The 26,333-nt window shown below is 35.8% G+C and overlaps 1 protein-coding gene across 1 annotated transcript in view; it reads left to right on the top strand.

Annotated features, from left to right (window-relative positions):
• NFXL1 (nuclear transcription factor, X-box binding like 1) overlaps positions 1–26,333 on the top strand; it is a 54,242-nt gene extending 27,909 nt beyond the window's left edge. Inside the window, exons 15-22 of the mRNA XM_052642181.1 lie at positions 5,565–5,586; positions 6,311–6,451; positions 10,496–10,662; positions 13,579–13,648; positions 18,904–19,008; positions 23,021–23,107; positions 23,921–23,974; positions 25,985–26,333. Coding sequence (XP_052498141.1) covers positions 5,565–5,586; positions 6,311–6,451; positions 10,496–10,662; positions 13,579–13,648; positions 18,904–19,008; positions 23,021–23,107; positions 23,921–23,974; positions 25,985–26,158 — 820 coding nt within the window. The 3' untranslated portion in view covers positions 26,159–26,333. The remainder of the gene's footprint in view (positions 1–5,564; positions 5,587–6,310; positions 6,452–10,495; positions 10,663–13,578; positions 13,649–18,903; positions 19,009–23,020; positions 23,108–23,920; positions 23,975–25,984) is intronic.

Here is a 26,333-nt window from a genome sequence, read left to right as displayed (position 1 = left end):
CCCAGGTTGGTAGGTGCCCAATATGCTACTGGAGATCAGTGGAGAAGTAACTCCAGAAAGAATGAAGAGACAGAGCCAAAGCAAAACAACACCAGTTGTGGATGGGACTGGTGATGGAAGTAAAGTCTGATGCTGTAAAGAGAAATATCGCATAGGAACCTGGAATGTTAGGTCCATGAATTGAGGCAAATTGGAAGTGGTCAAATGAGATGGCAAGAGTGAACGTCGACTTTTTAGGAATCAGCGAACTAAAATGGACTGGAATGGGTGAATTTAACTCAGATGACCATTATATCAACTATTGTGGGCAAGAATCCCTTAGAAGAAATGGAGTAGCCATCATAGTCAACAGAAGAGTCTGAAATGCAGTACTTGGATGCAATCTCAAAAATGACAGAATGATCTCTGTTTGTTTCCAAGGCAAACAATTCAGTATCACAGTAATCCAAATCTATGCCCAGATCAGTAATGCTGAAGAAGCTGAAGTTGAACAGTTCTATGAAGACCTACAAGACCTTCTAGAACTAACAGCCCAAAAAGATGTCCTTTTTATTATGGGGGACTGGAATGCAAAAGTAGGGAGTGAAGAAATACCTGGGATAACAGGCAAATTTGGCCTTGGAGTGTAGAATGAAACAGGTGAAAGGCTAACAGAGTTTTGCCAAGAGAACGCACTGGTCATAGCAAACACCCTCTTCCAACAACACAAGAGAAAACTCTACACATGGACATCACCAGATGGTCAATACCAAAATCAGATTGATGATATTTTTTGCAGCCGAAGATGGAGAAGCTCTATACAGTCAGCAAAAGCAAGACCAGAAGCTGACTGTGGCACAGACCATGAAATCCTTATTGCCAAATTCAGACTTGAATTTAAGGAAGTAGGGAAAACCAATAGACCATTCAGGTTTGACCTAAATCAGATCCCTTACAGTTATATAGTGGAAGTGACAAATAGATTCAAGGGATTAGGTTTGATAGAGTGCCTGACGAATATGGACGGAGGTTTGTGACATTGTAAAGGAGGGTGTGATCAGGACCATCCCCAAGAAAAAGAAATGCAAAAAGGCAAAATGGTTGTCTGAGGAGGCCTTACAGATAGCTGTGCATAGAAGAGAAGGGAAAGGCCTAGGAGAAAAGGAAAGATATACCCATCTGAATGCAGAATTCCAAAGAATAGCAAGGAGAGATAAGAAAGCCTTCCTCAGTGATCAATGCAAAGAAATAGAGGAAAACAATAGAATGGGAAAGAGTAGAGATCTCTTCAAGAAAATCAGAGATACCAAGGGAACATTTCATGCAAAGATTGGCTCAATAAAGGACAGAAATGGTATGGACCTAACAGAAGCACAAGATATTAAGAAGAGGTGGCAAGAATACACAACTGCACAAAAAAGATCTTCATGACCCAGATAATCATGATGTTGTGATCACTCCCCTAGAGCCAGACATCCTGGAATGCGAAGTCCAGTGGGCTTTAGGAAGCATCACTATGAACAAAGCTAATGGAGGTGATGGAATTCCAGTTGATCCATTTCAAATCCTAAAAGGTGATGCTGTGAAAGTGCTGCAAATATGCCAGCACATTTGGAAAACTCAGCAGTAGCCACAGGACTGGAAAAGGTCAGTTTACATTCCAGTTCCAAAGAATGCTCAAACTACCGCACAGTTGCACTCATCTCACAGACTAGTAAAGTAATGCTCAAAGTTCTCCAAGCCAGGCTTCAACAGTACGTGAACCATGAACTTTCACATGTTTAAGTTGGTTTTAGGAAAGGCAGAGGAACCAGAGATCAAATTGCCAACATCCGTTGGATCATCCAAAAAACAAGAGAATGTCGAAAAATTATCTACTTCTGCTTTATTGACTATGCCAAAGCCTTTGACTGTGTGGACCACAACAAACAATGGAATATGATTCAGCCATAAAAATGCATGATTTTTTGATATATTTTCATGTTACATGGTTGAACCTTGAAAACATTTCATTCTAAATGAAAGAAGCCAGACACAGAAGGCCACATAATAAATTTATATGAAATGTCCATAATAGGCAAATCCATTAAGACAGAAAGTAGGTTAGTGGTTGCAGAGTCTGGGGATAGGAGACCATGGAGAATGATTCTAATTGTTTCAGGGCTTCTCTTTGGGTCATGAAAATATTCTAGGATTAAGTCCTGGTGATTTTAGTTACACAACCTTGTGAATACACTAAACACCTCTGAATTGTACTCTTTAAAAGTATACATGTTACGGTATGTGAATTTTATCTCAGTTTTAAAAAGGAGAACATGTATAAAGATCCTTCTAACTCTGATATGATTTTTTAGTAATATGCATAACAAAATTATTGTAAAGTATATATTAAAAATATTACTTGTCACATGAATTATCAAGGTAATATAATTTCTTATTACTGTACAGTGTTTTTGTTTTCCTGTCCTCTTGTTTTAAAAATAACATTACATTTGATAATAATTTGGCCATGTGGTATAAGAATTCTGAAGATGTATGTATAACATACATAATATGTGCTATATCATTTAGGGTGCCTTTAGCTTCAAGTAACAAACTCTAAATAAAAAGCAACATGGTAGCATTTATTTCTTGCACAGTTAGACTGATGTTAGAACTGCTTCATAGTTGGTTAATCTGATTAATTCAGGTACCTCATTGAGGGCCCAAATTTGGTCCTTACTTTGTATCCTTTGTATAGTCTTTGCTCTCTGGGTATTTGCCTTTCTGATAAACTTCCCATCCAATTAGTAAAGTTTCCCAAGGGAGAAATGGAAGCTGTTTGTGCCTTCAGCCATCATTTTCTTTAAAGACTGAGGAAATTTTTCCCGTAATAAAATTCTTCTTCACTTTTCATTGGCTAGAGTTGGATCACATGACAATTTCTAAACTAGTCCCTCGAAAGGGACATAAAATATTTGCTTTGTTTTTTTAAATGGACTTTATTTTAAAGATGACTTTTAAGGTTTACAGGAGAATTTCACAGAAAGTACAAAGAGGTCTTGTTTTCCTGCCATTCACACACAGTTTCCCCTGTTTTTAATATATTACATTAGTGTGGAATTATAGTCTTTAAAAGTATAAACTTTATGGCATGTGAATTTTATCTCAGTTTAAAAACCAAAAACACACACACATATATAAAGGTCTTTGTAACTGTGATATAATGCTTTTTCAGTGGCATGTGTAACATAATTATTATTATTATGAAGTATATGTTGAAATGTATTATTTGTCACATGAACTATCCAGGTAATATAATATCTTTCTTAGAGCAGAATTTTTTACAGCTGAGGAACTGATACTGATACATTATTATTAACTAAAGTTTATAGTTTACATTAGGATATACTTTTCCAGTTGTATGTGCATAATCTCCTGCCTGCATCCACCATTACTTACCATACAGAATAGTTTCACTGCCCTAAAAACATCCTGTGCTACACTTGTTCATCCCTCACCTGCTTGTCCCTCAAGCCCCTGGAAACTGTTCATCTTTTTCTTTCTTTTACTGTCTCTAGAATTCTTCCTTTTTCAAATTGTCCTGTAGTTGGAATCCTACAGTATATAGCCTTTTTAGCATGTTGCACTTAATAATTTACATTTAATTTCCTGTATGTCTTTTTATGGCTTGATGGCTCATTTCTTTTTATTGCTAAGCAATATTCCATTGTACCACAGTTTGTTTATTATTCACCTGTTGAAGGACGTTTTGGTTGTCAAAGTTTTAGCAGTTATGAAGAAAGCTGCTGTAAACATTCATGTGTAAGTTTTTTGTGGTCATATTTTTCAACTCATTTGGGTAAATGTTTAGGAGTGCTGATTCTGGATCATATGGTAGACCTATGTTTACCTATATGAGACAGCGCCATTTTGCATTCTCTCTAGCAGTGTATGAGAGTTCCCTTTGCCCTGCATCCTTACCAGCAAATATTGTCAGTGTTTTGGATTTTAGCTGTCCTAATGGGTGTGTAGTAACAGCAACATCTTATTGCTGTTTTAATTGGCATTTCTCTAGTGGTAAATGATGTTGAACATCTTTTCATATGCTTATTTGCCATTTGTATATATATAAAGTGTCCTCTGTTCAGATCTTGCCCATTGATTTAATTGAGTTGTTTGATTTATTATTATTGAATTTTAAGAGTTCTTTTATATTCTGCATACAAGTCCTTTACCAGCTGTGTTTTTCCAAATATTTTCTCCCAGTCTGTGGCTTATCTTTTCATTTAAGTGTTCTTATTTAAGTGCTTACGGCAGAGCAGATGTTTTGGGTTTAATGAAGTCCAACTTAGCCATTTTTCTTTCCTGGATTGTGCTTTTGGTGTTGTATTTAAAAAGTCATCACCAAACCCAAGGTAACCTAGATCGTCTCCTCCTGTGTTTTATAGTTTTGCGTTTCACATTTAGGTCTTTGATCCATTTTGACATAACTTCAGACAGGTATAAAGTCTGTTTGTATTTTTTTCCATGTAGATGTTCCTTTGTTCCAGCACCAGCTATATGCTGAAAAGTCTATCCTTTCACCGTTTGATTGCCTTTCTCTGTCAAAGATCAATTGACTATCTTTGTGTGAGTCTGTTTCTGGGCTCTCTGTTTCATTGATGTGTTTGTCTGTTCTTTCACTAATACCGTACTATCTTGATCACTGTAGCCTTGTAATAAGGTTTGATGTTGGGTAGTGTCAGTTCTTTGCCTATGTTTTTCAGTACTGTGTTGGCTATCCTGGGTTTTTTTGTTTTTCCATAAAGACCGTAGACTCAGTTTGTTGATATCCACAGAATAACGTGATGGGATTTTGATTGTAATTGTGTTGAATCTAGATGAAGTTGGGAAGAAGTGACATTTTAACAGCATTGCACCTTTCTAAAGATGAACATGAAATATCTCTTCATCTATTTAGGTTTACTTTTATTTCTTTCATCAGTGTTTTATAGTTTTCTTCATATAGATCTTATTATTTATTTTGTTAGATTTATATCTAAGTATTTCATTTTTGTGTGTGCTAGTATAAATGGTGAAAGTGAAAGTTGCTCAGTTGTTTCCTACTCTTTGTGACCCCACGGACTATACAGTCCATGGAATTCTCTAGGCCAGAATACTGGAGTGGGTAGCCTTTCCCTGCTCCAGGGGATCTTCCCAATCCAGGGATCAAACCCAGGTCTCCCGTGTTGCAGGCGGATTCTTTACCAGCTGAGCCATAAGGGAAGCCCAAGAATACTGGAGTGGGTAGCCTATCCCTTCTCCAGTGGATCTTCCTGACCCAGGAATTGAACTGGGGTCTCCTGCATTGCAGGTGGATTCTTTACCAACTGAGCTATCAGGGAAGCCCGGATATAAATGGTAGTGTGTTTTTAATTTCAAATTCCAGTTCAGCAGTTGGCTTTTGTATATTAACTTTGTATCCTGGAATCTTTCTATAATCACTTATTATTTCCATATGTGTTTATTTTTTATTGTTAATTTAAAAACCAGTAGAGTTAGCATCTTTGCTTTAAAATATTCTTTTTGAAGAATGTATAACGTTTTCATTTTTTTTCTTAAAGGGAATGTCTTGGAAAACATGAGGTGAGTTACAGGCACAAGCTTTAACTAAAGCTTACAATCTATTAATATATTCCTCTTCTATATGATGGCTATTAGAAATAACAAAGTCAATGTATTATCTTTTTAGTGCTCTAAAGAGTATAAGAATTTGTCTACTAAGTATTCAAAAATATACAGTGCTTTTATTTGAGAATTAGCCTATGAATATGGATTCACTACAGAAGCATTATATTGTTGAGTTTCCCTTTTAGGAATAGGATATTCTGCTTCTTGGCATTCATTCTTTGGATTTTTTTTTGATAGATTACTTTGATTTTGATAGTAATTATTAATGAAATATGTTAGATAGAACTTGTTCTCAAATGAAAATCATTTTGGAAACATGCTTCCAGTAGGCTGTGTATGTGTGTACGTTGCTGCTGCTGCTAAGTCACTTCAGTCATGTCCGACTCTGCGACCCCATAGACGGCAGCCCACCAGGCTCCCCCATCCCTGGGATTCTCCAGGCAAGAACACTGGAGTGGGTTGCCATTTCCTTCTCCAGTGTATGAAAGTAAAAAGTGAAAGTGAAGATGCTCAGTCGTGTCCGACTCTTAGCGACCCCATGGACTGCAGCCTACTGGGCTCCTCCGTCCATGGGATTTTCCAGGCAAGAGTACTGGAGTGGGTTGCCATTGCCTTCTCTGGTGTACATTGCTAATTTTCCTTTTTTTCTTAAAAAATTTTTTTTTTCTTAAATTTTAAGGTGAGCCCTCTACCATGTCATGCTGTAGGACCGTATTCTTGTAAAAGAGTTTGTGGACGAACCTTAACTTGTCAGAATCATGTATGTATGAAAGAGTGTCACAAAGTAACTGAAACAGATTCCTGCACTGACAAAAAAAAGGTAATGTCCTTGGATTGAATGTATACATGGTTATGATATGCTTAAAACACTTTCTTTTAATAATTATGCCATAAATATTTTGCTATAATTTATCTCTCTTGTTGCCCTCATCCCTTCTCCTTCCTTGCTTTTCCTAAGACAACCAGCTTGAACACTTGGCGTATATCTCTCTTTATCTTTGTGCTAGCTCATAATAATATGCCTTTTACTTTGGTACTCTTTACATGCTGTACCTGTGTTACTACATAGGATTTGATTTTATGATAAAAGTACAGAAATTGTCCTTTTTAGACAATAGCGGCAGTATCACCTCTACTGCTATCCGTTTATATCTCAAAGTTTTGTCTGGAGCATTTGCTCTCAGCTGTTTTTTAACTCTAAAATGGGTAGTAGGTGACGTTCACGATTTTAATAAATTCTCTGTTGGCAGTAAATAACATCACAAACATGGGATATGTGTAAATTGTGTGAGATTTACTAAAATTAGCATTTTACAAGCATATGAGATATCAACCTTAAAAAAAGTCTAAAAGTTGCCATTTTGCATAGAAAAACAAATGTAGCTAATCAAATTTCAAATAATATAAAATTTTATTTTTAAAATATTGTTTTTTCTTAGGTGTCCATTTTGTAGGGAATCCTAATAATTTAGCAGTGTGCTTAATAAGGAATAAGTCAAACATTTTTAAGCTTCATTACTAAGTAATGTTACATTAACAGATGTTTAAATTATTATATGAATTGTGTTATTGAAAATTTCACTTGCATTGTTAGATGTTTTGATCTTTGATTTGGTAATTATAATACATGGCAACATAAATGTCCGTAGTATATTCTTTTTTGTGTGTAAATATATGTGTAACTTGTATTGCTTATAATTTCTTCATTGAGCTATACCTTGATCCTTAGTAAAAATACTGTCATGATAAAATGAGGAAGATACTAGACTTATAAAATCGAACTAATATAATGATTAGAATCTCTTCAGAGAATAGCTGATGTATGATATATGGCCAGAATATCAACTGAGTCAGAAAAAATTCATTTAAAGAAGTGGGGAATTACAGTTACCTTGGATTACTTGACATGGCTTCCTAGACAGTGAATTGCTCTGGCAAAATATGAGTTATAAATTATGTGCAATTCTTCTCAATGTAGCTACAAGTTCATCCCTATCTCACATTCAGGGAAGGCTACTGCAATGTACGTGAATGAAAATTATTTTGGAAGATAACTTTGTAATATTCTAATTTATGTACTGAAAATTAAATAATTCAGAAACTTTTAAAATTCTTTACTGTAACATTTCGATTGAGTCTCCTATAAGTCCTGCTTTATCTTTTCTCAGTATATATGAAGATATTCTGTTACAAGTTCTTTATAGTCCCCTACTTAAATATAAATTCCTTGGGTCAGGGACCCTCTCCAATCTTGCATATTCCTAGTATATGGGACAATACCTGGCACACAATGCTGAATAAGTATTAATGGAATAAGTTAATATATATTTTTTAAAAAAGAAACTATAGAGGAATGTTTGATAATTGAAACACTTTTTCTTTGTAATCCTGCATGTCAAAAATAGCTTAGAATTTTATGTCAATTAAAAAATACATAGAGATGCTCAGCAAAGTCCCTCTCTGGTCTAGTAATTTAGTAATTTACCTAATATGTATCTACTAAAGAACTGAATTTGTGTTGGTTGTTATTCAGTCGTGTCCGACTCTTTGTGACCCCATGGACCACAGCACCCCAGTCTTCCCAGTCCATCACCAACTCCTGGAGCTTGCTCAAACTCATGTCCATAGTGTCAGTGATGCCATCCAACCGTCTCGTCATCTGTCCCTTTCTTCCCCTGCCTTCAATCTTCCCCAGCATCAGGGTCTTTTCCAATGAGTCGGCTGTTTGTATCAGGTAGCCAAAGCATAGGCGCTTCAGCATCAGCACCAGTCCTTCCAATGAATATGCAGGATAGATTTCTTTTAGGATGGACTGATTTGATCTCCTTGTTGTCTAAGGGACTCTCAAGAGTCTTCTCCAACACCACAGTTCAAACGCATCAATTCTACGCTCAGCCTTCTTTATAGTCCAACTCTCACATCCATACGTGACTACTGGAAAAACCATAGCTTTGACTATATAGACCTTTGTTGGCAAAGTAATGTCTCTGGCTTTTTAATATGCTGTCTAAGTTTATCATAGCTTTTCATCTAAGGAGCAAACGTCTTTTAAAGTCTTGGGTGCAGTCACCATTTATGGTGGTTTTGGAGCCCAAGAAAATAGTTTGTCACTGATTCCATTGTTTCCTCATCTGTTTGCCATGAAGTGATGGGATTAGATGCCATCATCTTAGTTTTTTGAATGTTGAGTTTTAAGCCAACTTTTTCATTCTCCTTTCCATTAAGAAGCTTGTTAGTTCCTCTTCACTTTCTGCCATAAGGGTGGTATCATCTGCATATCTGAGGTTATTGATATTTCTTCTGGCAATCTTGATCCAGCTTGTGCTTCATCCAGCCTGGCATCTCACATGAATAAATGAGAGCAATTGACATGGATACTGTGCAAATAGGAAAAGGAGTACGTCAAGGCTGTATATTGTCACCCTGCTTATTTAACTTAATGAAAGTGAAACTTCTATTAACTTAAGTGAAAGTGGAGAGTGAAAAAGTTGGCTTAAAGCTCAACATTCAGAAAACTAAGATCATGGCATCTGGTCCCATCACTTCATGGGAAATAGATGGGGAAATAGTGGAAACAGTGGCAGACTTTATTTTTTTGGGCTCCAAAATCACTGCAGATGGTGATTGCAGCCATGAAATTAAAAGATGCTTACTCCTTGGAAGAAAAGTTATGATCAACCTAGACAGCATATTGAAAAGCAGAGGCATTACTTTGGCAACAAAGGTCCGTCTTGTCAAGGCTATGGTTTTTCTGGTAGTCATGTATGGATGCAAGAGTTGGACTGTGAAGAAAGCTGAGTGCCGAAGAATTGATGCTTTTGAACTGTGGTATTGGAGAAGACTCTTGAGAGTCCCTTGGACTGTAAGGAGATCCAACCAGTCCATTCTAAAGGAGATCAGCCCTGGGTGTTCTTTGGAAGAAATGATGCTGAAGCTGAAACTCCAGTACTTTGGCCACCTCATGTGAAGAGTTGACTCATTGGAAAAGACTCTGATGCTGGGAGGGATTGGGGGCAGGAGGAGAAGGGGATGACGGAGGATGAGATGGCTGGATGGCATCACTGACTCGATGGACATGAGTTTGTGTGAACTCCGGGAGATGGTGATGGACAGGGAGGCCTGGCGTGCTGCAGTTCATGGGGTTGCAAAGAGTCGGACATGACTGAGCGGACACGACTGAGCGAATGAACTGAACTGAACTGACATGGATACTAAGTTATGAGGGTTAAACATTTTTATTATCATCCCCAAATTCAGCCATGATTACAAAAGAGGTGCTTTGTTGAGCTACATTAAGGTCCATTTATTTGTAAATGTAATTTAATCTTGTCTCACTGAAGTGCATTCAAAAATAAATTAGACTGTTAGTCATTTTCTTTCCCTTGTGTACATGTTTCTCCTTGGCCAGATGTGATTAATATTCCTAGAACATTGATTGCTTTGGTAATTTTTATTTATGTGTTAACAGTGTGTTGATTTCTTTAGTTAGATGATGGTAATACTTCTTGAGTGGAAATTGGTAAGCTATTGCTGTTTCCTCCCCACCTCCCACCACTGACTAGGAAGTAATTTACATTTTAGTAGGAAAGCTTCATGTAATCAAGTCCATTTTAAAGGTGAAGCAGTTTGATCAAATGAGGTTGGTAGACAAAAATCTTTGTGAGTTATGGTCCCATTGATAATCCTGCTGTTATTCATTTGAATATTTTTAGAAGAGTGTAAGCATAGCACCATTTTATTAACTGAATTTCTGAGAGCTGCAGATGTCCTTTCTTTCAATGAGATATAAAAATTTTATAGCTTTAGCTGTATAGAAATGTTAGATTTCTGTATTTCAATGGTTGATCTCATTGGTACTTACCAGGCTGGCCCAGAATGCCTTCACTGTGAAGAAGGGTGCTCTAAATCACGGCCGTCGGGTTGTCCTCATCCGTGTGTCCTGCCATGTCACCCTGGAGAGTGTCCTCCATGTGTTCAGATGCTTAGAATAAAATGTCACTGCAAGATCACAAGTCTTTATGTGGAATGTAGGTCAGTAGACTGAAGAAATACTCTTGTTTTACCAGCCATTTTAACTGTTATCTTTTTTTATAATTCAGAACCTTTAATACAATACTTTAAGGAATATTTTTCAGTGTGGTCCTTAGAGGCTGGAGGCCTTTATTTTCCGGTAGAGATCTGGAAGGAAGAAATGTAGGCTGTTTCACCTTCCAGATACTTTACCTAGATTTTAATCAGGGAAATTCTCTTTTTTCCATTTGGGTATTTCATGTAAGATTTTGTTAGGAAAAAGCCTGCTTTTAGAAAAACAACAGAAGCACTCCTATAGCAGATTGTTCAAATACCAGTGTCAGCTAGGGTTTTGTTGGTTCAAAGTTGACTTGCGCATAGTTACTTAGGCACAATTTTTAAATCGTAGATTTAAAAGGTAGGCTTTTGTTTATTGCAGATGTTACTGTTATGGCAGTTATCTTACTAGGATATGACTTCTATATTTTCCTTACTTAAAAATGCAGGTTTTTGCTTGTGGATTATGTGGAGGGAAATTTTTTCTTTTTCATTTTTTTTCTATTTAGTCATGATCTGACATAATTAACCATTTCACTTAAGTCTGTCAAGTGAGATTTTTGTAAGTATGTTTTACTCAAATTAAATTTGGGAATATGAGTTTATTTCTGACTTTTTGGACCTTACTTTCAGAAAAATGGTAATCAGTTTAGTTGCTCAGTTGTCTCCTACTCTTTGTGACCCCATGGACTGCAGCACTCCAGGCTGCCTGTCCATCACCCAACTCCTGGAGCTTGCTCAAACTCATGTCCACCGTGTCAGAGATGTCATCCAGCCATCTCATCTTCTGTTGTCCCCTTCTCCTCCTGCCTTCAATCTTTCCCAGCATCAGGGTGTTTTCCAGTGAGTCATCTTCACATCTGGTGGCCAAAGTAAATGCTGATAGTATCTTAAAAATTTTGTTACTTATACTCTGCGGCTGCTAAGTTGCTTCAGTCGTGTCCAACTCTGTGACCCCAGGGATGGCAGCCCACCAGGCTCCTTTGTCCCTGGGATTCTCCAGGCAAGAATACTGGAGTGGGTTGCCATTTCCTTCTCCAGTGCATGCATGCATGCATGCTAAGTTGCTTCAGTCATGTCCAACTCCATGTGACCCCATGGACAGCAGCCCTCCAGGCTCCTCTGTCCATAGGATTCTCCAGGCAGGAACTGGAGTGGGTTGCCATTTCCTTCTCCCACTTACACTGTAGACTGATGGTTTAAATTGGAAAGTCAGATTTTATTCTTTTTAAATACTAAAATTATTTTGTTGAAATTAAAAAATTACAATTTTTAGTTTTAGAAATTTTGTAAGAAGTAGTTAAGGGGACAATATTGCTTTATTAATGAGTGTTAGTGATGAAAAGAGGCTGTTTTCTTCTTTCCTTTTTTGGGACTGTGCCCACTGTGAATCTTAGTTCCTCAACCAGGGATCGAACCCATACTTCTTGCAGTGGAAGCATGGAATCTTAATCATTGGACTGCCAGGAATGTCCCAAGAGTTTGTTTTCTTTGGTCTTGCAGTGTCCTAAATTTGCCCCTCTGGCTTCTTTTTCATTTGTCATGTAGTCTCCAAAGGACACCTCCTTTTACCTTCTTCCACAAAGCATTGCCTTTCTAACACTGGCTCCTTGATTCTTGCATACTTTTTAAAAGCGTCTTCTCTTGCTTTGATTTACCAAGACTTTTTCAGTATTTTTACATTTGTGGTAGACTTTTTCTTCCTGGTACAACATTAGCTCATTCCCTGTCTTCTCATACCTCTCATTTTTTCCACAATTCTATCAAGCTGTCTGTAAAGATTTGCTATGGGAGCTTGAGAAATAGCTCTGCTAGGAGTTGGTGTTTATTTGTCTACTTACAGGTCATTTGCAATTTGTAGAAATTTCTATCTTCTAGTTTTGCTGACATCATGGAATTTCGGTGATTCTGTTTGTTATTAATGAGCTGAATGATTTTGGGTAGAAATGTTTGGAGGTAGATGGATTGGAAGTGGTTTCCATTACCACAGCTATAGAGTTCTTTTTTCCTTTTCTTGAATCCATGGTTTTATACAGAATTCTTCAGTCAGTATTTTTTCTGATAATTTCATTTACTTTCCATTTCCTAAGCCATCTTTTCCTTTTAGTCATTTTTTGCTTCATGCAGTTTCTTCTATAGAAATTAGTTATAAAAAATACAGGCCTTGAAAAACTTGTTTCTAATTATGAGAAACAGGAACAAAATTATCTCTAAAGTTCAGAGGGGAGCACTTTACTTGTAAGAATGAAAATATAGAGCCAGTATGAAAACTTTAGTTGCAGAGCCAGTATAAAAACGATGTTATTATTACATGAAACTGTCAAGAAAATTGCCTGTGTTATCTAGGGTACAAGTTTTAGCTAATTTGATATAGATACTTAAGATAATAGTTTTGACATTAGTGAGGCTAAACTTATGGTGTATTTTAGCAATTATGTCTAGCGAAAGGAATAGGAAAACAAAGAATAAAGGAAAAGAGAAGAAAGGTAGAAGAGAAAAGTGAGATATGTATGATGGGGATTTTTAGACTGTCATTGGTTACTGACTCATGTATGTACTGTTCAGCTAGCTGTTTGTTAGAAAGTAGTTTTATTCATTGGTGTTTATGACTTCAGAGTTACCCCCTGTATCAGATATAAAAGCACAGACTGATTTCAAGTGAACTGATATAAAATAAATCATTTTCTAACATTAATAAATAGCTTAATCCAGAATCAACTGAAAAAAGTTTTTCTGAGAAGCTTATTGCATTGCTGTTTGAAATTGTGAGCTGTTTTTATTTTATTTATTTATTTTTTTTTGTGAGCTGTTTTTAGAAAAACCATACTATAAAATGGACTTTGCTTTGACTGTCATCAAAACTTCCTCTCATATTTTTAGAAAAATAACCACAGCTGATGTAAATGAAAAGAATCTATTGAGTTGTTGCAAAAATCAGTGTCCTAAAGAGGTAAGATTTAATACAAGTTTTTTACATTGTATTTCTTGGGCATTGTTTCTCTTTTGTTGTTTGTTCATCCTATTTTAGATCTTATCTGGACTCACTAGATATGTGGGCCCAGAAAGCAAAATGTGATTGATACATGTTGTAGTTGGGGTAAGTGCACATCTCTTTGCAAAATTTTGGGATAATAGGAGCAGGAATGATCCTTTGAAGATTTTTTTATGACCTAATGTTTTCCCATCTTGAAATATAAGTAGATTAGGAACTGTGTGGCTCATGGGCAGTTGGACAGTAAATCCACAGTAGAAAAAACAGATCGCATGTGTGTGTGTATAAACCTTAAAGCTCATTATTTGAATTAGTATAAAGCATTCATGTATGAAGTTTTTCTTTTAGAGATTATGATGCTGGTACATGCATTGTTTTCAAGCTAAAAGTATCAAAAGTAGTTCAGAAAAATTGTTCAGAGTGAAAAGGTAAAAACTCACTGGGAATAATTTTGAGTATCACTGGCAGTAATTTTGAGAAACCAAAGCAGTCTATCTCTGTTTGACCAACTTAAAAGTTAAGACAGTCCTTTTTTGATCGTTGCAGTAGGGAAGTGACAGTTATTTGATTTATAAAGGAATTCTTTTTACTTATAACTGTACTAGTAGCACCTTTTTTCTTTAATTCTTTGTCTTTATATACTTACCTAAGTGTTTCTTATCCTATTTAGAATCAGGAAGAGATGACAGCAAAGTCGTAACTATAGTAGTCTGTCTCTTTGATTAAAGAAAAAGCAAATCAATGTGTGATATGCCTTTTTTATTAACAGTATTTCCTTTTAACTAAAACTTTGGACACATTTGTGGATTTTTGTTTAAGAACTATTGGAAATTGGACCTGGGAATTTTAAAAGTTACGTGAGATTATAAAAGGGAGAAATTTCAAGCAATACATGCTTATTTTAATAATCCTGTCTTTGTTATATAAGTGAAACCTGAGGCATGGGATATTTCAAATTTAATTTTCTGAATTCTTCAAATTCTGAGTTTCCCCTTGTTAAAATACATTTTCTTGTTCAGATTCAAGTTTCAGATAATAAGTAGTTGAGAATGTTTTATTTTTAATCTGACACAGTAATTTGGGGTGAGATTGCTGTCAGAAATAAGCATTTAAGTCAGGGATCACTAATTTGCAATTTAGCATTGCTTTGGTTATGATTTGTTTGTGATCCTGTTATGATATTTGGGTGGGACTGGAGCTGAATATGCACTATTTATTTAGAATTTTTTTTCCCATGCTCATCATTTTTTAATTCTAGGACATTCTGGAGACCATGTTATTGCTAGTGTCTCCTTGGACTTTCTTGAAAAATATATCCTTAAGTTGGGAACAGTCCATATGGTTATTAAGGTTTAGAACAGTCTCGGAGTAGACAGGTGAACATTATTATGTCTAATAGAATTCAGTCTAGTTTATGTTCTGATAAGGCTACAGCAGTGGTTTTCAAACTCTGATGTGCATCAGAATCATTATAAGCACTTGTTAAAACAGGTTAATGGGCCCACACCAGAGTACCTGATTTTGTGGGCCTGGAGTGGAGGTCCCGGAATTTGCATTTCTAATAAGCTCGTACATAAGGATGATAGTATTGGTCTGGTACAGTTTGAGAACCAGTAGACTATGATGGTATCAACCAAGAACTATCTTTCTGAACTTGCCACAGAAATCTTGGACTCAGACTTAAGATACAGGATTATGACAAATTCTGATGCATTGATAAATTTCTGTTTGTTTTCTCTTCCCCTTACCATACTATAGATTTCCTATGGGCAGCGACTGTGTCATATTTGTCTTTGTATCCAGTCCCTGGTTGTACTTAATAGGTAGCTAGTAAATGTCTATTGAGTGTGAGTGTAAGAGTGAACTGTGGGGATGGCATAAGTGTGTTCTAGTTACATTGCTTCTCTGATACACACTCCATGTGTCTTATTGGATTGTTCAGTTAAGTTTGAATTAAACTTAGAGGAAATATATAAAGATAGCGTGAAGAACTGAACCTTTATTTAAAACGTGCCTTGTATATACAATTCTACTTTTAAAATCATTTCTGAATTTGGTTTTATCATTCCCATGCAAGCTTTTCTATTTTTCACTTGGATACATTATTTAATGTCTCTGTATATCAGATTGTTCATGTGTAAAATGGAGGCAGTAGCAATACTCATTTCAGAGTGCTGAATATTAAGTGAATCAGTAACAGGTAAAGAGCTTAGTATATGGTAAATGCTATGGATGTTCCAGCTATGGTGATGATGATATGGGTATTTATCCACAAATAATATTGATATGCAAACTTTCTTTAATTATTTTTAAAGAGCTTTTAAATTTATTGGGATTAAAATGAGACATTTTGAACTAGACAATATTGCTTGTTGGTAAGCCATTTATTTTGACTTACCAAAGTGCTAGCAAATGATATTAAGGGCTGAGTAGAGTAGAGGAAAACCATCTTACTTTAAATGGGAAGGGTAGGATATCTCATCTTTAAATGAATACCAGGGTTGGATGTTATTTAAAAATGTCTTTTTTTTTGCTGTGAAAAAGATACAGTCATTGTATATATTTTACATTCTAGGCAATTTTCTTTGGGACTACTTTTTTGCCCTTTCAGAATATAATCTGGCTTTTGAGATAATACATGCCTGCACATCTAACAGGGAAATGGTTATGTGATTTGATTTTTTAAATAATGAAATGATTACGCACTCAACAGTGCATAGTACATATATGTACAGTATAAAAATGGTTAAAAACTGAACATCATATAACTCCACCTAAGTCAAAAAATATAGCATCTTAGAAGTCTACCAAAGTTCCTTTCTCTCCAGCACACTGAAGAGACAGAATAATGATCAGTAAGAGACCACACTGTAGCCATGAGTCAATATAATTTCAAAAAGATCTTTCCTTACTGATTCTGGTATGTTTCCCTATTCACTTTCCACTTCAGAATCACTGATTTAAAGTAGAGTGCTTAATTACTTTCAGAGAAGATGACTGATGTAATTACATCCAAGATTAAGGAAAGAACAAGATGCTGTAAAGACGTATTTTGAAGGGAAAAAAGGATAGGTGGTGAGCTAATGCCAAGTGTTTGTCTTGTTTATGAAGACAGGCTAGAGGCACTGGCAGGAATGAAGGTGAGAGGGAGGTGAGGGAGTCCCTGAAACAAATACTCTGAGACAGGTGTTTGATAGTGAATAAATATTGTGCTTGTTAAGTTGTGTTGAGGGCCTAGTATTAGGTGTAGAGAAAAACGAGACTGAAGTGGCCCAGAAATGCCTAGTGTGGAACTCATTCTAGTAGGTAGCATTGCACTATGCTAGGATGAGTGAAAATGCAGTATGAATGATCCAAATTTAGTTTTGGTATTGTTAGGTAGTTAGAATAGGAAACAGGAGTCTAGAATGGCAGTGGCTAAAAGATAAGGAAGGGAAAAGCCCGAGAAAATAGAGCAAAGGAAGGTCCGAGGATTGGAGTGAGGATCTCAGGTAGAACAAACAGCACTCCTGGCTACCCCAGTTTACACAGGGCAAGGCCCAGGGAGGAGGAAAAGACATAAAAAGAGGAGCCAAAGGGAAAGGGGTCTCTCTCTCTCTCTCTCCCCTATGCACTGGGGCGCTCTTCTCTTCGCATCTGTGGGTCGACATGCCCTCACACCTCAAGGATGAATTTTCCTGCTATTTTCTAAGTAAAATAGAGCTGTAAAACAGAGCTGTAACACTAATTTGTCTAAGAGCTATAACACGGTCTGTTCGAGACCTAAGAGCTATAACAAGCTCAAGACCCGAGAGCTGTGACGCACTGAGGGCTTTAACGTCCGTCACTCCAAATCTTTGTTGTGATGAGACAGAACCGAGGAGCATACGCTTGCCTGACAGTATGATTGTCTCAGCTAAAAATTAAAAAAATTTGAAAGCTGGTTGCATACTCGAGAGAGACTAAAGACAATAGGAAAGGATTCTGAATTTCTTAAAGTGGGTGGTAGAGTCAGTAATTTGAAAGATCAGTCTGGTGAATCATAAAGACTAGAATTTGGAGAATTCAGATATTTATTGAGGTGTCCACTATTTGTAAATAACTTTGTTAATGAATATGAGAGACAAAAAGAAATATAAAACCACTGCTCTTAACTAAGTTGCAATAATAACCTTTATTAGATACCTAAATATATTAAGCCCATTTAATCCTCACAACAGCTTTATAAAGTTTTATTACTCTTCCCATTTTTAGATGTGAAGCACAGAAAAGTCAGATGACTTACCCAAGGTCCCATAGCTAGTCAGCAGGGCATCTGGGATTCAGTTGTAGGCAGTATGATTTTGAAATTTAACCGCTAACCAGTGGGTGTGTCTTTTATATTCTCGTTGGAAAGGCAGAAATATATGAAGTGGTTTTAAAAATGATTTTTAAGTTGAAAATAATACAGGCAATGTCACAATAGTTTAGAAATAGATTATTATTGTTTTTCAAAGGTAGGCAAACTCATGCCATGCTTTAATGATGATTTAAGCTGCATTTTGAAATTTGTATAAGATTTGAATAGAAAAAAGAAGAGAACCCTTTCATTTGAAAGCTTGACTGAGATAAGAAAATAGTATATAAAGTCAAGGAGCACATAGACATCACAGCAATTACTGAATTGGTTTGGCTACCTGTTTGGTATGTTTTAATTCAGAGTGGCAAGCCTTTTAGAGTAAAAGGCTAAGCAGTTGTATCACAGTACAGTGGCTTAAGGACAAGGAAATTTTCTTTCTCACATAACAGTGGAAGAGAAGATAGATGTGTCACTGTGCTCCAAGGGACCCAAGTTAGCAGGGCAGCTCTGTTCTCTTTGATGGGATCCTCATTGCTCTAGATATCCTCATTTCCAGCATACTGGGAAGGGAAGAGCATGGACCTGTGCTCTTAAAAGCTTTAAGGCGTGGAGGTGCTCTTGATTACAGTCCATTGGCCAGAGTTTAGTCACAGGGCCCTAAGTAGCCTCAGGAGCGATGTAAGGTGTACTCTTGGAGTGGAACCAGGTAGAATATTGAATATTTCTGGGAATTAAGATTATTTATATCTAAAAGAAAAAAATGAAAAACTTAGCCAGTTGTCCAAGATTTATTGACCCTATTGTAATGGACTTTTTCTTAAAATAGTTGTTGGGGGAAAGGGGAAGTAGAGTATGACTATAAATATGAAATTGTTTTATTTTGGTTTTATTTTAGCTTCCTTGTGGTCATAGATGCAAAGAAATGTGTCATCCTGGTGAATGTCCCTTTAATTGCAACCAAAAGGTGAAACTTAGATGTCCTTGTAAAAGAATAAAAAAGGTAAATATTTTAAATTATTAAAAATTATTTTCTATGTGCATTTTTTTTTTTTTGGTGGGGAGAGTATGTTTTGGTAGTTCTTTGACTTTAATTTTTTGCCTTTTAATTTTAAGCTCTTATTTCGTAGAGTTTTTTCATTATTGGCCTATCTCTGTAAATCCTTATTTTAAAAATCAGCATTGTTTGGCAGCTAGTTTTCTGCAATTTGATAGTTAAAGAGGATTATTTTATATTGGAACTGAGTTCAGTGCTGTTTTTTAGACAGAATCTGTGTTCTAGATTTGAGGTCTCCACATAAGTGACAGTGCGAGTAATGGAGTGAGTTTCATGATTTAAGAAATGGTCTGGAATGAACCTTTGTTGCTCTTACTTATGGAAGTTTTTTATAATCAGTATTCTGTTGTAAAAATGTTACCTTAAAAAGACTTCACATACTCAGCCTTATAAAATTATAAAATAACATTCAAACTTGGAGAGAATTAATTTTAAGATAAAGTTACAGTTAAAATGAAAAAAAAAAAGATAAAGTTATGGTAATGGAGGCGTGAAAGGGCAAAAGCTAATGGTTGGAAAGCTCAGTGGTAGCAAACTACATACCGTTTGGCAAAACTTAGAAAGGGCTCAGGTCAGTTCTCCTTTTCCTTGACTTCCCTGTTTACACTGTGGATTCTTACAAAGATTTCTTTACTTCTGATTTTCTCTTTCTCAGCTATAGTTGTAACTCCTTGTTTTCTTCACATTATTATGGTTGTTCGCTAAAGCTGCTCTTTCAGTTTACTCATTTACTCATCTATTCAGCAAATATTTATTGAAAATCTTTTGTTTTTATTGAGGACCTTTGCTTTTCTTCTGCTTTTACAGCTCCAACTATCATTTCCTGGATTGGTTATTTCTGAGTTTAAATTTATAGGCCTAAGTTTTTCTGGAGTTGGATCCCTAAGTTTTAGGTTTTTAGAGGGATCACCTCTGTATGAAAATCAGTACTCAGTCAAATCACTTTTAATCTGAAATGTTTCTCAGGTTTTCTCTCAAACCTCATCTTACTATCCAGGTGCAGTTTGCCACCCCTTAGAACTGGCAACAGCTTATTCTTAGACTTTGAAAACAGCTTCATAGCAGATTTCCATGCCTCTAATCATAATACTTCCAATCCAAGTTCTTCACTGCTTCTTCATTACTTGGGAAAAACTAAGCACTGTATAAGGTATACATGTACAGAATTATGGCATAGGAGGGGCTCTGTCTTGGCCTGCTTGTCTGGTGATATCCCCTGTTGGTCCTTCCTGTGATTTGTTTCTTAAGTGCGCTGACATGTTGGCTATATTCTGCTTTAATACGTGATACTATTTATGTTCCTTCTGTATAGAATATAAATTTTTTCCCTTTACTGCCCCATTTTGTATAATCCGGTTTATGCTTACTAGCATACATGCAAGCATTTCTTGGTTTGGGAAGATTTTCTTTCCTTCTGCCTCCTTCTGAAAGGACTTAGGTGCTCCTTCTTCTTGACTTCCTTTATACTTTGTGCTAGGTTCATGACTAAGAGCTTTGTGATTCTAGAAATGTGTGTAACCGTGTTTACATAGACTTACTGAAAGGAATAAAACAGATGATGCTTATGTAGCAGTTAGCACCATGACTACTCTATGTTTAATAAATAGCAGCTGCTATTATTATTATTATTAGTTTAGCATTTACCATATTAATTTTTTCCTTATTGTATCCCCTATTCCTAATGCAGTGCTTGGCATGTAATAGGTACTCTATAAGTACCTTTTGAATGAGAAAAGATATTGTAATCTTTCTTCCAGACTGATAGACTTAATATCCACTAATATGCAGTATTTATTTTTGTCTCTAATGTTTCTCCATGTTATTTTTCCTTTAGATTATTGTTGGACGACAAGGCTGTTTATCACCAACCTCAGCCAGAATTCTGTGCTATAAAGTCCTTTTATTGAAGTGTATGTCCTTTGCTCAGGATTTGATGATCTCATTTCCTTACTCTGGTAGATTTGAACTTAAAAACTAGTTTCTGAGGGTGTGGTGAGAAAGGAGCAACTTGGTACCAATAGGTACACTTACAGCAAAAATGACATCTGGCAGCAAGAAATATGGAATGAATAAAAGGCAGACAAAGATCTACAGAAGCAAAGTTCAGACTATTTAAAATAGAGACCACTTATTTTATTACAGTTCAGTTCAGTCGCGCAGTCATGTCCTACTCTTTGCAACTCCATAAACCACAGCATGCCAGGCTTCCCTGTCCATCACCAACTCCTGGAGTTTACCCAAACTAATGTCCATTGAGTCAGTGATGCCATCCAACCATCTCATCCTCTGTCATCCCCTTCTCCTCCTGCCCTCAATCTTTCCCAACATCAGGGTCTTTTCCAATGAGTCAGCTCTTTGCATCTGGTGGCCAAAATATTGGGAGTTTCAGCTTCAACATCAGTCCTTCCAATGAACACCCAGGACTGATCTTCTTTAGGATGGACTGGTTGGATCTCCTTACAGTCCAAGGGACTCTCAAGAGTCTTCTCCAACACCACAGTTCAAAAGCATCAATTCTTCGGTGCTCAGCTTTCTTTTTAGTCCAACACTCACATCCATACATGACTACTGGAAAAACAATAGCCTTGACTAGATGGAACTTTGTTGGCAAAGTAATGTCTCTGCTTTTGAATATGCTGTCTATGTTGGTCATAACTTTCCTTCCAAGGAGGAAGCATCTTTTAATTTCATGGCTGCAGTCACCATCTGCAGTGATTTTGGAGCCCCCAAAAATAAAGTCTGACACTGTTTCCACTGTTTCCCCATCTCTTTGCCATGAAGTGATCGGACCAGATGCCATGATCTTCGTTTCTGAATGTTGAACTTTAAGCCAACTTTTTCACTCTCCTCTTTCACTTTCATCAAGAGGCTCTTTAGTTCCTCTTCACTTTCTGCCATAAGGGTGGTGTCATCTGCATATCTGAGGTTATTGATATTTCTCCTGGCAATCTTGATTCCAGCTTGTGCTTCCTCCAGTCCAGCGTTTCTCATGATGTACTCTGCATAGAAGTTAAATAAGCAGGGTGACAATATACAGCCTTGACGTACTCCTTTTCCTATTGGAACCAGTCTGTTGTTCCATGTCCGGTTCTAACTGTTGCTTCCTGACCTGCATACAGGTTTCTCAAGAGGTAGGTCAGGTGGTCTGGTATTCTGATCTCTTTCAGAATTTTCCAGTTTACTGTAATCCACACAGTCAAAGACTTTTGGCATAGTCAATAAAGCAGAAATAGATGTTTTTCTGGAACTCTCTTGCTTTTTCGATGATCCGGTGGATGTTGGCAATTTGATCTTTGGTTCTTCTGCCTTTTCTAAAACCAGCTTGAACATCTGGAAGTTCACAGTTCATGTATTGCTGAAGCCTGGCTTGGAGAATTTTAAGCATTACTTTACTAGTACACAAATTGATTATAGTCTTGATGTCACCTCATCAATAAAACTATATTTTTTATTATTTCATTAAGGAATCAGTGAAGTACAGAAAGAAGGTTTAGAATGATTTTCACCTCAGCTCTTTTAAAAAATATAAGTGGTTGAGAAAAAAACTTGTAGCTCTCCAAAAGACTCTCTAGAGCCACACTGTGGTGATAGCCACTAGCCACTTATGGCAATTTAAATTAGAATTTTAATGAATCAACATTAAATAATATGTGACATGACATTCAGTTCCTTGATTTCAGTACACTTTGAGTACTCAGGCACCACATGTGGGAAGTGCTACCCTTGTGAGTATAGCATTTCCATTGCCTCGGCTAGCTGTGTTGGATGGCACTTCTCTAGCACCTTCCTGGAGGCTTCAGAAGAGTAATAGGAAGCAATAAAGAGAAATGAAGAATAAAAATGAAATAATAGGCATAATCTTAAGCTGCTAGAGAAATTTTGCTTTTTTATGGCATGCAGTTACTACAACTTTGAGGGAAATCTTTTGAAGTAAAAATTAAAAAAATTTTATTTGTAGGAAGTGCAGTGCAACAAAGTACGTGAAAATCAGATTTCCATAGAATGTGACACAACATGCAAAGAAATGAAGCAGAAAGCATCTGAGGTAATGTCAAGTTAAATGTCATTTTTAATGTGTTAGTGGCCTTTCCTTATTTATTTTATACATTAAATTTATGTGCTTATTATGAAGGACTTGAAATCTCATCCTTTTTTGTTTTTGTGATAAAAGCCTAGTGTATAGGCCTATTTTAAAACTCTCAGATGTGCTGGTGTATGCTAGATATAATCTTTATTGTCTGGTGTGTACTAGATTTTCCCATACTCTGTACCAGTTAGTAGATGTACTCTGGAACATAGTTACTCATCTTAATGTTAGTTTAAGCTTCCTGAAAGTTATGTTAAAATATTACAAAAATAAAATTTTAGGGTTCTTTGCTGTTTGGGTTACTTTTAGTGTCACTATTTCCCTCCATTAACCCAGTGAATAAACTTTTGGTTTTGTTTGAAACTAAGGATTTCCTTCCAGAGAGGGCGTTTTAGGAAAATGGTCAATTTCATCCCTAGGCAAACAGTAATATTTAATAATTGATTATAATCTTAATATGGTAACTTAAGAGTAAAAGTCCAGTTTTATAAGTATTTCAGTTTACAGTGTTGTAACTCTGTGTGTTATGATCTAGTATCTTATAGTTGTTCGGCTGAATAAGATATAACACTCTACTTCCCCTCACACCCTGTTAGATAGTACCCTAGTAACACTTCTCAGTGTATAACATTTATGGTTCTTTAAATAATTTTCAGTATGAAGCTCTCAGAAGTTGTTATAGGTTAGTGGAGCCTGGAAGGAAAGATGTTAAAATTCTGTATAAAATTTGGTGATTGCAATGTTAATTTAGTTTTAAATGTCTATAAACAGTTAAAAGAAGCAGAAGCCAAAGCTGCCCTTGAAGAGGAAAAACGAAGACAACAGGTAACAGAAAACACCCAAACTTAGGTCCTTTTTGCATAACTGTTAGTTTTTATGCAGATACAAGATATGTGGAAACATATAAACTAGGTCAGCTCAATTCTGGACTGAAAATATAGTTCCTTGTAAAACAAAAATTATCCGTTTGTTTCGGTCCAGGTATCCTGAACCTCTGAAGGAAGCATGGGACCCTGTATGTGCCCAGATATTCTGTGTATTTTGTGTATTACCAATTACTTCCTTGTCGATTTCATCCATTCTCCAGCGATAACACCTCTTTTGGTTTGAGTGACAGGGGGTCAGGACATGGCAGCATCCGTTTTAAGGCATCCCCTAGAGTGCGCATCTTCACTCATCTTACTGAGTTGTAGGTTGTCTGTGACAGATAAGTGCTGTTTACTAACCAATACATTTTTTTTAATAATACACCTTCTTATTTCCCCATTAGACTCTTGAATGCCTTCAAGAATTCTTAAATTTTTATCTGCATTCGAGATAAAATGTGTTACCTAGATAACAAGTACATTCTTATACCTCCTGTTTGTTCACATACTATATTTATTGATCATATATTCCAAAGAGTAGCTTAACTTTCTAATAGTGACATGTAATTTTTTATCAGTTTGCATTTTGAGATACTTCAGTGCTTAGCAAGTAGTGTACATTGTATGTAAACTACCACCATTATGAATGAAGAAACTGAAATTTGCATGTCTTGAGAGAGGGCATTAAAAATAACTCATGTAGCAAGGTGGGATAAAATAACCTCTCATGTTTTACGTTCTGTAAAGTTGATTTGCCTAATATAAAAAAATAAATTATCAGAGCTAATGCAATAAAACATGGGTTGACTGGAATCCTGGAGATTATTAATAGTCTAGGGTGTCCCTTCTCCTTTTTATAAGCCATTATGGAGAGAAATCTTAAATAGAGTCTCTATTTACTGCCTTTTAAACAGTGTATAGAATATAATATAAACCACTTTTGACAACTGTGAGTCATCATTTATGGATCAGTTATTTTACTGTGTCAGTGGTTCTCAAGTTTGACTGCTTTTAATATATTTTGACCTTTTGCTGTATATCACAACCACTTGAGAATATTTTGATATTTTGGTTCATTGAAGAATGTCACTTTCTGTTAAATTAAGTATTGAATATATGTTAGGTCTTCAGATGTGGTTTATGAGCAAAGTTATGGATATGTTAACTGAAGTTTCTATTTCCTTCTTTTAAATGAACATTTATAGATTTTTGCATGAATATTATATATATGTTGATAAGTGCCAGGCTTTAGTTAATAATAATGCAGTGTATAATATTATATTGTCATGCATTAAAGCTTAATAAGTAAGTTCTTTACAGTAGACTAAAAATCTACACTTTATAATGAGTGTCATCAACTTTTTTAAAGTTATTTTTTAGAATGAATTTTTATATAATTCTTTCTAAAGGAGTCATTTTGGTTTAAAGTATGAAGCATTTTTGCCCTGAAGAATTTTTACTCTGTTTTTAAGTGTATTTGATTGAGAGGAATCAATTTCTGGCAGCTTTTTCTATTCACTTACATGAATGTCTTCCATAAAAGTCATTAATATTTGTTACCAGCATTGTGTAAAACTAGGATTATAGGTATCTTTATCCTAATGGGTCGTCTATCTGCACTTGCTGGAAGCTCTGTATTATAGAGCCCTATTAACTACAGATTAATGGTGCTAAATAAAACTAATATCTATATTTTAAATCAGATGTTTCTATATTTAGTATCAAAAGCAGGCCATCAGTCTGAAATAGTCTCTTTCACCACTCTCTAGTTCCAGTTCTTCTTACCTCAACTCTGAATTTGTTGAATACGGTCAGTAGTGGAAAGATAGTATTTTTAAAAAATCAAATCTGTATATTAATTATATAACATTACTATTAAAACATTTCCCCAGTTTATTTTTGTCTGAGTGGAAAAATTCAAGTCAATGTGTATATTGAATTTAATAAAAATGATACTGTTTTGATTTAGGCTGAACTGGAAGCTTTTGAAAACAGACTGAAGGGTCGTCGGAAGAAGAACAGGAAGAAAGATGAAGTGGCAGTTGAGCTAACCCTATGGCAGAAATATAAATATTACCTCTTTCCACTGTGTGCAATTGTGGTAGTAGTGTTTGCATGGTACATAGCCCATGCTGTGGATTAAAAAATGTTTGACTTGTTAATATACCTCAGATTAGATTTAGATAAGTTGTTAAATTTGGAATATTAGAAAGCAGATGCTGTAGAACACAATATATATTCACATTCATCTCTGTATTCTCTTTGAACTCTTGTTAGAAGGATAGAATGTTAAGCTTTACCTTAATTAGCATCCTAAA

The sequence above is a fragment of the Budorcas taxicolor genome, chromosome 6, assembly GCF_023091745.1.
Source record: "Budorcas taxicolor isolate Tak-1 chromosome 6, Takin1.1, whole genome shotgun sequence".
Taxonomy (NCBI): Eukaryota; Metazoa; Chordata; class Mammalia; order Artiodactyla; family Bovidae; genus Budorcas; species Budorcas taxicolor.
Note: the sequence above shows the minus strand (reverse complement) of the source record. Positions and strands in the feature narration are given on the sequence as shown.